We start from the raw sequence: 12,129 nt of genomic DNA on the forward strand, positions 1-12,129 counted from the left end.
TTGTTTCTGCCTCTGTAAATGCGAAACAGTAATAGTTGGTTTTTCTTGGAGATTAACTGAGATATTGTGTATCGATTGCTCAGCAATCATTAGCATTATTGCTTTGGCTCCCTGGTTCCAAAAATACGTGCCTGCTAATTCGAATAACCTGAGGATCCTGAAAAACATTTCAAAGCTCAGGCCACGCACCAGACCAATGAAACCCCAGTCTCCGAGGGTAGAGTATAGGCGTCAGCGCTTTTTAAGCTCCACAGGTGGTTCCAATTTGCAGACAAATTTGGGAACCGTGGCAATTCGGCTTACTGATATTTCATAATAATTTGCCCAGCCACCTGTCTTTATCCGAGGTCGATCCAGGAAGTCTCACGAGTTTAATGAAAGTCAGATAATCGAGGTCTACATCTCTCCATCCCATCCCGTGACGTGCATCCAAATCTCTCTGAAATCTCTTCAAGGGGAGAGGGATGGGAGGGAGTTCTGACCTCTACTAACTGCGTACAGCTGTTAGGTTTAACGAGACCCTTAGGTATAAAGGGAGGGCGGGCACTTCCACCTGCGGTGGCAGCTAGGCCTGCAAAAGGAGAAGCCCGGAGCCCAGGAACTCAGGCCTGCCGGGGGCGCTGGGCTCTGGGCAGAGGCCGGAGACACGCCGAGAGGGAAGCCCGGCAGCCGGTTCGTCCCCTGAGGAGCGGCAAGCGCCCGGCGGGCGCGGCTCCGGTGGGCGCCGTCTGCGCGCTCTGCGCCCCTGCCCTCGCCCGCCCTTCGCCCCGAGATCCCGGCCGAGGGCCCAGGCAGACGCGGGGCTCTGTGGCCCGCGGCGAGCGGGGCCCGCCGCCATGGAGTCGGGGACGCCTGGCGGCTCCGGGCCGGCGGAGCCTGGGCCTCGCCTACGCGGCTTGGGCGGCGCGCTCCAGGCGGCCTGGGCCTCCTTGCTGAGCGGGGCCCAGGCCCAGGCCCAGGCCGAAGGCGGGTGCTGCGCGCCGGCTGTGGCGGCCGTGTTGCCGGCGGGCGGGAGCGGCGAGAGGATGGGCGTCCCCACCCCGAAGCAGTTCTGCCCCATCCTGGAGAGGCCGCTCATCAGCTACACCCTGCAGGCGCTGGAGAGGTAATGCGGCGCCAGGCGCGCCCCGCGGCCCCCGGCCCGCCGCTCCCCGCCCCCCGTCCTCCCGCCCAGGGCGGCCCGCGCCACCTGCTCCTGCGGCTGCTCGCGCGGGCGCCTGCTCTCGGCCGCCTGCGGGGCCGGACTGCAGCCGCTCGGTCACTCGGGCTCGGGCTCCCCGCCCGCCGGCGCTTCACAGGAGGGGAGCTCCGCTGAGCCCTGTACAGCCCACGCCGCCGGCCTGTGGAGCCGCCCTGACGGGCGCCTGGGTTGGGGCCGAGGGACGCTTAGTGCTAACGTGGCCCCAGCGGGCCGATGAGCAGCTCCTCCAGGAGCCTCCTGTCCCTGCCTGCCTGCCTTTTATTCTGTGTCTCTCATTTTTTCTCACTCACTCCCTCACGCTCATTCTTCACTCTTGGTTTCTGCGCATGTGTGGGTCATGCATTTTGCTTGAGACTTTAGTTTATGGGCCTTTAGTCATTTTTTCAGTTATTAATAAATAGTAACTGAGTACCTCATATGATTCAGACTGTGTCGGTTACTAGGTATTCAAGGTGGACCAAGGAACAGCATTTAGTCTAAACCTTTCAAAGATGGAAAGGGATTTACGGGAACTGCATTCTGAAATCGAGGCCAATACTTAATCTCGTTAGAAAAGAGGCTAGCTGGGGAATGGAGGGAGAGAAAACGGGATAAGGAGGGCTAGGGGAGCAGTAGTGAGGAGCCCAGGAAGTGAAAAGGAAGGGCATGCTGTTTTGTCTTGTTTTCATGTAAAGTGGTGGAGCGTGGGGTGAGGCTGGAGGGGTGCGGATCCAGGGGGATTACCGAGGTCCACGTAAGTGTCGCTACGGTCTTGAAACTTCTCGAAGCCAGTGTAGAGCTGTGGTAGTACGTTGAGTCTTGGATTGAAGTGAACCGTCAGCATTACGAGGCTTCAGTGAAGACGAGGCTAATGAGGTTCTAGTCTTCTAGTCAGAAGACAGTAGCGTGTTATCCACAAAGGTCCTCCTTCCACTCATCATGCTTTCACACACCCCAGAAGCCAAAGGGCCCAGATGATTCACATGTGGTTATTTTACTTTCTGAATATTGTCATTTGGAAAATGGAAGCGTCAAGTGCCATGGTCACCCTTGATTCTTAACAGGCTGGTTACGCCTGAAACTCAAACATTGAAGCAATTCCGGGTGTTTTTACTTGTGTGGTCTTCCATTTCTCTGAGTGTGTGTGTATGTTTGTGTGTTGAAAGTCCTTGAAACCATTGTTTCTTGCTCCTACAATACTCAGTGCCACAGACATTGTGACAACACAGCTCATTTCTGCAGGTAATACTATGGGACACAGTGGATCTTGGCCAGCAGTATCTTTGTCTAAGTGATTAGATGTAAAGAAGTATAGTCGTTTTTACGTTTAATTTTCCTTCCTAGGGAGAAAAAACTTATGTATTTTTTTTTTTTTTTTTTTGCCTCTTCTGAGGCAGCAGGAGATCAGTGGATATTAAAAAAAATCTCACTTTTAAAGTAAAAGAATGTTCTGGAAAGGCCTTGTTCATGGAAAAGATAGAATACTTCCTATTTTTATTTAACTGACCAGCAGTACTAAAGTTCTAATAGCAATAGTAAGTAGTCAAAAACTCTATCTGGAAGTACTTCACGAATTATTCTTTGTTACTATTACAGTCCCTGAACTTGTGCAATATGATTATTTTGGAGTGAGTCTGAGGAAAGCCTTGGAAACCTTGCATTGCAGGGGTATATGTATGGGTGCTTTTTAGCTATTTGCCAAATGAAAGCATTCTCTTTCGGTAAAGGATGGGCTTCGTGGACTGCTGATGGTTGTCCTAGCACATGGTGCTAAAAGGCCTAGCTCATTTCATCCCAAAAGACACATCATGCAGGTTCTTGTCGTTTGGAACTTGGAACCAAAGTAACAGAAACTAATCAGGGCTTAGAGGGAAGGAGGTCACCCCTGAAGTGTGGCCCAAAATTGGGATAGGAAAATGTAAGGAAACCATGACCAATTTGGCTTTTAGTTAAACAATGCCTTTTAAACGTTTATTTCTGCTCTTTGATTTAAGCTACCCAAAGCAAGTACAAGTGTATATCCTCCCAAGGGAAACAAAAAAGCAAAATGAGGTGAAGCAGATAAGAGACAGCAAAACTCTGGAAGAAAGAGATAGCGGAGTGGTAGCCAGTCAGGTTTAACAGGCCCAAGAAAGCAGAAATACACGTCCTCAGGTAGAATAGCTGTGAAAAAAGCAAGTTGACTCAAGTCATAGAACCTTGGAAAGGTTCAGGAATTGAGTACAAGATTCCTCTGAAGGTAGGGTAGACAGAGGGGAGCTGTGCACAGTTCCAAAGACAACTGGTTGAAACCTAAAAAAAAGAGTTAGACTCCCAGAGCACTGTCAGAACGCTGGAGGCTTCTCCTCTGGCTCAGAACCAGCCCAGACAGTGGCCCAGTGGAGTGTCCCAGGACAATACAGAAATGAAGAGCGCGATGCCACTTTGGAATGAGAGCCTTAGCTCCTAAGATAAACTCAAGGAAGTATTTTCTTTTTGAAACATGCTACGTATTAAAGCACCTGTCTTTCCATAATTCAGAAGTTGGAAGGGACATTGAAAGTCTGTCTTCTGAGTTGCCTGGGACTTCACATTGCTTTTTTTGGTTGAAATTAGAAAAATACATATTTTTCAGCTATGTTCCACTTGTGTGCTTCTGAAATTTCTTATGCTAATTATCAGATTAAATGAAATTCAAAAGAATCTCTGAACCTTCACAAATCTGAGACATGTTGGTGAAAGGCTTTAACTGGACAAATGGAGGCATAAAGTCTATGAAAATTGTGGGTATATGTTAGTTAGTCTTATGTGTAGAATATGTTTACATGTTGAAATTCCAACACATTGAGTTCATGTAACTTGATCTGTGCATTATAGGCATTATACTAAAAGGGTCAAGCATGAATAATTTATGGATTGTACTACCAACTAAGGTCTTTCAGAAGTTGATTAAAAACCTTGGTAGAAGTTTGAAAGTTTCATTTTGGCCTTTTTGAGAGAATTAAAATATAAATTGAACCACAGATTGTTAACTTGAAGAGAACTTTGATTTTTCTCATTTTGCTAACAAAACTGAGATCAAGGGTATTAATCCCTTACATAACTGTTTATGACCTGAGTTTCTAAAAGGAAATGTTGCACTAAGAAATCATGGGTGAATGGTATTATTGTCAGGGGCATAAAAGTGGCAGTGAAGTTATAAAAATCCACTTACAATTGATCAACTCGTATATAGATGTTACTGTACAGGTCTGAAGTAGAAAGTGAAAATTCTTGCTAGCAATCAAATCTCTGGTTTCAACTATCCAAGGAAAGAAAGTCTTATTAAGGAGAGTTGGTTAACCTGGAATAGTTAAATAGACTGAAATCACAGCTATGAGGAAAGCAAATGAGAAGGGCTAACACTGGCCATGCTTATGCAGATTAGTGGTGGTGGGCTGGGTGGGAATTCCTGACAATAGAGTTGAACAAGGTCTGGCACAGCCCTTTCCATAGCTCATGAGGCTTCTCAGTTCTTGAGGACTCTGCTTAAGATGTTCCTTGATAAGTTTCCACGCTCATCAGAAACCATTATTGTAAATTGGCTTCCCATATAAATCTTCTGTAGGAAAAAAATGTGCTGTTGCAGTCATAAAAAGCATTAATGTACACATCATGGTACATTAATATGTTGGCTTTCAAATTCATGTTTCAGTCCTTTTGTTGGGTTAATGTGAGTTAGTCTCCTTGACTTCAGATGAAAGAAAAAAATCCATTTTGTCAATTTGTATGTTCGTTATGGAAAACCTGGATTGTTATGATTGAAATTGGGTTGCTTTCTTACCATTTGGAAAATCCATGAAAGTCCATTTTAGTAACTATTTAAGATTCCATGGTGTCTTTCAACCTAATAACTTCTGGCTTATTGGTATTCTGAATGTTTTCATCCTCTTTAATTTTTCTTGTATACTATAAAGATTGTTTCCTGTATCTCTGAAAACACTGCAAGTTCTGTTTGAACAAGAGAATAGAAATCATAAAGTTTAATCCAAATGAGCAGCATTGATTGCTCGAATTAAACTGAAAGCAGGAATGGAGTAGGGAAGACAGGAATTGGCAGGCTTTAGTACTTGAATTTGGGATTCAGAAAGAGAAAGGGATTTAGGGTGCTTTTGAGTGATTGCTCAAATATATGAATCTGACTTAAAACAATTTTGTCTTCATGCTTCATTAACTAAAGGGTTAAATCTGACTGAAGGTAAGGAAGAGGACTATACTGTAGAAAAAATACAGGATTGTGTTTTGTACGATCAGATGATTGGAGATTTAAGTTCCCATTGGCCTTCCCCTGGGGCTTCTGCAGGACACAAGATAAGACCAGAACTGGGAGCCTGGGCTTGAGCACTGGCAGCCTTCATGGGCTAAAGTAGACTTGACACTGTCAAGGCAATCAGCCAGCCCCTTCATGCCAATTCAGTATTTTTCTTTTAAAATACAAGGGTGGGTATGGAGAGGGATGAATCTATAAACTATGGCCATAGTAAAATCCCAGGGCCTAATTTCCATGACGCCTATTGGGGTCGCTGCCAAGTGTCCTTTGGGGCCAAACTTTTGCAGTCTGGGTGAGAGCACTTTTTAGGGGTGTTAACAGAACCTAATTTTTCCAGCCTTTTTTTTTTTTTTTTTTAAAAGCATTGATTTAAATCTTCTGTTTTCAACTTGTCATCTTGAACTGTCTGAGCAGAATATGCCTTTTAAGAAACACTTACTTTAAAAATATATTATACATAATAATATAAATTATATTTAAATATAACATAAAATTTTAAAATTGTATTTGTCCTGGGAGAAAATAACATCTGAGATACTCTGTTTCTTAAAATGTCTGTAAGTGTGATAGAGCTCAAGGTTAGGTTTGTGTTTGCCCATGGAATGTGCTGGGAAGGAAATGCTGAGAACTTGATAAAATCCAGCTACAGGAGGTTCAGTGTGGACTTGCCTTCAGCTAAGGAGGTCGACCAGATCCATTTATTCAGCAAATATTTGCTCACTAGGCACTGTGTGAGGTACTTAAGATCTTTCTCAGTCCTGTGATTCTACATTATTAAATTTTAATACTGTAAAAGGCTTTTAATTCTATAACTAGAAAAGAATGTGAATAAATCCTCTGCAATACAAACAGTACTTATTAAAGGCTTGTAAGTGCTGGATGTATGCTTGGTTTCTGAACAAAACAGCATATCAAGCCCATTATCTCTTAAGAGTGGTCCAAAACAGTGTTCTCTGAACTTTTTTTTTTATCATGACCTGTTAAAAGAATTATATTTTGCTGATGACTTAATGACACATACTTAAATACACATAACATATTTGAAAGAGAATTTCATGAACAATCTGTCCTTATTTGCTATGCATTCTAATTTTACTATTCTACTAACTTCTATTTACCTAAAACTTTTAGTCTAAACTTGGGAAATTGACTTGACACTCTAATGGATCCTGAAATCTGCAGTTTGAGAAACACTGGTTTAAAACACTTTCCTATTTAAAGCCTCCTACCATTATTTGCAGTAGTCTAAGGCCATGAGTTTGTCTGTAATTTAATCTACTTTGACTGCTTTCTGTTTGATGGAAAGAAGAGAATCATTTTATAGTTATTTCCTTTGGGAGTTCGTTAATTCAGACAGATACTTGACTACTCTGTCAAGCAATGTCCCATCCTTCTCTTTCTTAATTCTACATTTTAACATTTAATTTCATTTAATTTTTTGATCAAAAAAGCAATATGTCTTTGAAAGTTGCTTTTAACCTATTCTGATACAATAGACCATGGAAAGTGAGTAGCTTAGAGTACGAGTTAAGCTCTTGCCTTGCAGAAAAATCCTGACCACTTATTTAGTGGAACATGTACTTATAACTTCTCTATGTTAAGAAAATTAGTGTGATGTCTTATTAATAAACTGAAATACATTTCATTACTTTTAAACTTCTCTGTAAACTCAAGAGCAGTTTTTATTCCTAATTGTTGAAACTTCCTCATATCTATTCATTGATTCATTTAACAGATGTTTCTTGGTACATGATCTGTGAGGTCAAGATTTCTGCCTGTCTTCATTATTGTTATCACATGTCTAGCATAATGCCTGGCAAGTGACAGATGGTTCCTTGACGTTGAATGACTAAATGAACATATGAATGAAGGAGACATGATGATTCAGACTTGATCTATTTTTTTTTTCTCTCTCGTGGTTTTTACGACCTCTCTCAGATGTTGTTAGTGCACTAACAGAGGTTAACAGTGTGAGCTCCAAAGTCAGACAAGGGTATACCCAGGTCCCTTCATTTCTTAGCTGTGTGACCATGGGTAGCTCCCTGCCTCTGTCATCTGTGAAATGGAGATAATACATTATCTCTGAGGAATCACTATTAAGTAAGATACTACAGGCAGATGCTCTACACAGTACATGGTCCCTAGCAAACATCCATGCATCTTAATTGCTGTTCCTACTGTTCATATCGCTGAAAGCTTAGTATGTGCCAAGCTGTAGGATGTAATCTTTACTTTCTGTGAGCTGGGAGCCTAGTGAGGGAGACAGAAAAACAGTACAGTATGATGCTTGATAAGACTCTCTAGCAGTAACAGTACTCAGGGAGATGATATCAGGGATGCTGCACCCAGAATGACAGTCAAGGAAAGCTTCCTGGAGGCCATAACTGAAAGTTGATGAAAAAGTAGGACGTGGCCAGGAGTGGGTGTGGAAGGGGAATGATGAGGATGAGGGATAATGTTGAGAGGCAAAAGAAGCCGCGTAAGTGAAGACCGTGATGTGAAGGAATGTGGAGGTTGGAGTAAGAGGGGCATGGAAGAGTCCAAGTGATACAGAGAGGAGTGGGCTGAGGTCAGATCTTGAGGGGTCCTGCTCGAGAGCCCACATGGGATGGCCTCGGGTTTACACTTGAGAAAAATCATCTAGAAGTTACCACTTAGAAGTTACCAATCTAGAATGGATTGTTTTGGGTTTAGGTGAGAAGGAGGAGAACAGCTAAGCTCCTAGTGCAGTAAATTGTGGGGGAAATGAAAATGACTGCCTGGGTCACAGCTGTGCCAGCAGAGACTGAATCTTGGGAAACCCCAAATCTAGGGGACACTGAGGAACTGCCACTTACTTTGTTAGGCACAGTATAAATTCTACACCATGTAAGTACAGTGTAAGTTCTATCATTTGTTAAATTTGCAATGATGCAAGTGTGGGTTGGATGAGCTACAAAACGGAGCAACCTACACTTAGTCTTATTCTGTAGTCTTTTATTGCCTGAATGGATTACTGAGTGTTCTCTTGTCTGGTATTCCGTGAATACCGTTGCATTGCTTTGTGATTAAAATTCTCCCAGATGTCTGACAAAGTAATCTAGTTCATCCTGGGAACCTTAGGATCTAGAAATCAGGGTAAAGAGTCAAACTCAAAATGAAACAGCAAACCATGTTGCATAGGGAAGACATTTTCATTGATTTTCATTCTCTCTTTAGGTTAAATAAGAGAGCTTTCTGTGTTTTCATAATCCTTAAAACTAGGCTACGTTGTAAGACCCTGGTAGACGAGCCAGACCAAAATCATGAGTAAAACAGTTACAGGTACCTACTAGGTATTAGATGTAAAGCAGTGTGCAAAACCGACCTTGTCCTTGGTGTCATGGAGCCTACGGTCTGGAAGATGGACTGCTGTATTGTTGGGAAATGGTAAAAATATTTTTTGAAGTATTTTTGACATGAGATGGTATGTAGAAAAATGAGGTGTAATGTCTTTGTATGTCAGATCTTGCTGACCTGTTTCTCATAGGAGGCAGAATAGAGTGTGAGGATCACAGGAGTTAGAATATGACTAATGCTTAAGACCCAGGTAAGACTGACTAAGCACTTACTATCACATATCGTGTGGTAAAAGATTTATTTTTCAAATCTTCCTTACAGACTCAGGAAGATGATTATCTCTAATTTTATCTTAAATCCCACCTGCAAGCTCCTTCTAGTAGCTGGGCTGCCATCGTTGTCTTGCTTAGACTTCAGCAGCAGCCTCCTACCTGGTCTGTCTGCATCTTTGCTCTGCCCAGTCTGTCCTCCACCTTCTAGCCAAAAAGTTCATGCTCCTAAATTCGTAGTTGCTCTTGCTCTTGTAAATATTGCCATGAGCTAAGTGACTTAAAGCAACACAAACACATTACCTTACACTTCTGGAGATCAGAAGTCCAAAATCAGGTTCACTGGGCTGAAATAAAGGTGTGAGCAGTGTTGCTGCGCCTTCTGGAGGCTCTCAGGACAGTCTGTTTACTTGCCAGGTGGCAAGCCACTTACCCCCCAGATTCCAGAGGTCACCTGCGTTCTGGGACTTCTGGTCCTGTGTCATTCTGACCACTGCTGCTGCCACCACCTTTTCTCCTTTGGCTCTTTGCACTTCTTTCACTGTTAGGGACTCTTGTGACTATACTGGATCCACCCAGATAGTCCAGGATGATTTCTCCAACTCAGGGTCCTTAAGTATGTATGTAAAGGTCCTTCAATGTATAAGGTTACATAGTCATAGGTTTTGAGAATCAGGGGATGGACATCATTTCGGGGTTACGTACTTCCTGCCACAGTTCCTATCACATCCCCGAACAGTGCCTAAAACACTGAGGGAGGTGAGTATTCTTAATTGTGGGTAGAAGTGTCCAGCACAAAGCTTTTCTATGATTCCTGTTACTTTTAGGATTAAAGACTAAAACTAGCCCTAACATGGCCTGGGAGGTCTCCGTGGCCGAGCTCAGCCCAGCGCTTGCCTGAGCCTCCAGCCTCTTCGTGGGCTCCTCTCCTTGCTCACAGAACTCCCCTCTGTGTCCTCCTAGCTCCTCAGGACCTCTGTTTACACCAGCCCCCTCTCACTCCCTTCAGACCCCTTTGCCTGTCTTTCTGCCTCTCACCCCTTTAAACTCTGCTCCGTTAGGGAGCATCTTGGCTTTCTCTCTGCTGGTCAGATATTCCACTTGCATGCAGTATTGGAGCCTGGACTTGTCCTTCACAGCACGTGATTGCAGCTTGCAATTGTTTGTTGGTGTTCTTTGTTTTATCTGTAAGCTCTGTGAGAGCAGTGACTCTTTCCATTGTGTACTCAATTCTGATCATTTATTCACTGCTCAGTAAATACCTGTTAAAGGAATGGACTTAAAATGAAAAGACAGTGTGCCCATAAAGTAGCTCTTGGTTTAGTTCATCAGCTTAGTCTTGTCGCAGCCACAGGCAGAAAGGAATTTTGGGTTATGGGAAGAGTTTGTTCAATAGGAGAAGGTAGGGGATTGTTAATTATTGAGTAAAGTAACAGGTTTTCTATTTATAGTTATCAGTAGTTGATTTAATTATTCAGTAATTTTCAGACCCGTCTTTGATCTCTTTAAAGATGTGTTCAAGCCTTTAATGGTCTAAATGAACATGTAAGATCTCACAGGCTAAGAATTCCATTAAAATGCCAAGTGACCTTTATTTAGAGCTGATATCAAGGGCCAGAGGCTTCCTAGCTTGGGCCTATGAGCTGTGGAACATTGAGTCTACAATGACGTTAGCCTCTGTTAGCGCTGATCTTCGAGAGAAGTTGGTCCAACTTCACTGCAGCCGCCGCCACTCAGTGCTGTGGACTGTTTGTATTTGGATGTCAGGTCTTCAAGAAAATGTTTTACAACAGAAAAAAAATTGCTCTGTTTTGATCGGACGAAACAGTTGAGTTCCTTTAATTTTATATTTCATTAAATGATGAGTTTTCTATTTTATTTGAGCCTGACTTACACAAACATAATGAACATAGTTTCCCTATTTAACCTGAAATATTTCACCTTGATATAGGCTAAGTTTAGTTCAGTTATCCAGCTTTGTTGCTAACTCAGTGGACTTCTTGAAAGAGACAGAACTTCTGGAATTCAAAAGTGATTTGAAGTTTTGCTATTCAATTGAGAGAATTACTTGAAAAAAAAAACAATTTAAAAGCATATCCCTGTTAAATTTTCTCTCAATCTATTGATGAATGTTCTAATTACTTATATCAGATTTCTTAAGTTAAATTTATCTTATCTTATGTATATTTCACACTATATGTACTTTCACACTATCTACTGCAAAATACTATTTGTAGTTGAGTTTATCTGTTTCTATCTATAGTGTGAAAAATTCACTGATTGTTTTTCAACTTCTTTACTAGACCTGATTAAAATGGATACAATTGACTTAGTTTTCAGTTCTTAATTTTCCTATGAGGATTTATTAGTACTCATAAATAATTCAATCTTCTGTTACTAGCTTAACTTTAGTTGTTGTATAAGAACAATCAATACTAAACGTGTGCATATTTTCCTTACAGAGTACGTTGGATAAAGGACATTGTCGTGGCAGTAACTGGAGGGAACATGGAAGCAATGAAGGGTATTATTCAGAGGTACCAGCATAAACGCATCTCGCTGGTTGAAGCTGGAGTGACCCGCCACAGGTCCATTTTCAACGGACTAAAAGCACTGGCAGAGAGTCAGCCCAACTCCAGACTCTCTAGGCCAGAAGTAGTGATCATCCACGACGCTGTGAGACCATTTGTTGAGGAAGATGTCCTCCTTAAAGTTGTCACAGCTGCTAAGGAACATGGGGTGAGTATTTGAATACTTCTGAGAATGAATAAAAGGGGCAAACACTATAGCAAATATTCATCTGCTGGATTTTGATAGAATTATATTTAAATGTCATGTTAACTAAAATGAGCATGATGACCTAAAGGTGTTACGCTGATTTTTTAGGAAGTTTATACTATTCTAGATTGGGAGACTGCTCTGGAATTTCTTTTGCCATAGTTACTTATCATAATAGGAGCTATTTGGAGAAGAATGCAATAATGTCATTAGAGTATGGGTATGAATGGTCCTTAACTACATATTTAAGTTCATTCCTTTATCTAAAAATGCCTAAGAAGTCTTTTACAAGACTA

The 12,129-nt window shown here is 42.2% G+C and overlaps 1 protein-coding gene across 16 annotated transcripts in view; it reads left to right on the forward strand.

Moving 5' to 3' along the window:
- Positions 1-520: 520 nt before the first annotated feature.
- The window catches only part of CRPPA (CDP-L-ribitol pyrophosphorylase A), a 331,012-nt gene continuing 319,403 nt past the window's right edge, over positions 521-12,129 (forward strand). For 14 of the 16 annotated variants that reach the window (XM_032483907.1, XM_032483909.1, XM_032483901.1 and 11 more), the window contains exons 1-2: positions 526-1,105; positions 11,518-11,794. In XM_032483907.1, coding sequence (XP_032339798.1) covers positions 837-1,105; positions 11,518-11,794 — 546 coding nt within the window. In that variant the 5' untranslated portion in view covers positions 526-836. Of the gene's footprint in view, positions 1,106-11,517; positions 11,795-12,129 lie in introns of all 16 variants that reach the window. The other 2 variants (XM_032483915.1, XM_032483917.1) reach the window with 2 other exon arrangements.

The sequence above is a fragment of the Camelus ferus genome, chromosome 7 (assembly GCF_009834535.1).
Source record: "Camelus ferus isolate YT-003-E chromosome 7, BCGSAC_Cfer_1.0, whole genome shotgun sequence".
NCBI classification, from domain to species: domain Eukaryota; kingdom Metazoa; phylum Chordata; class Mammalia; order Artiodactyla; family Camelidae; genus Camelus; species Camelus ferus.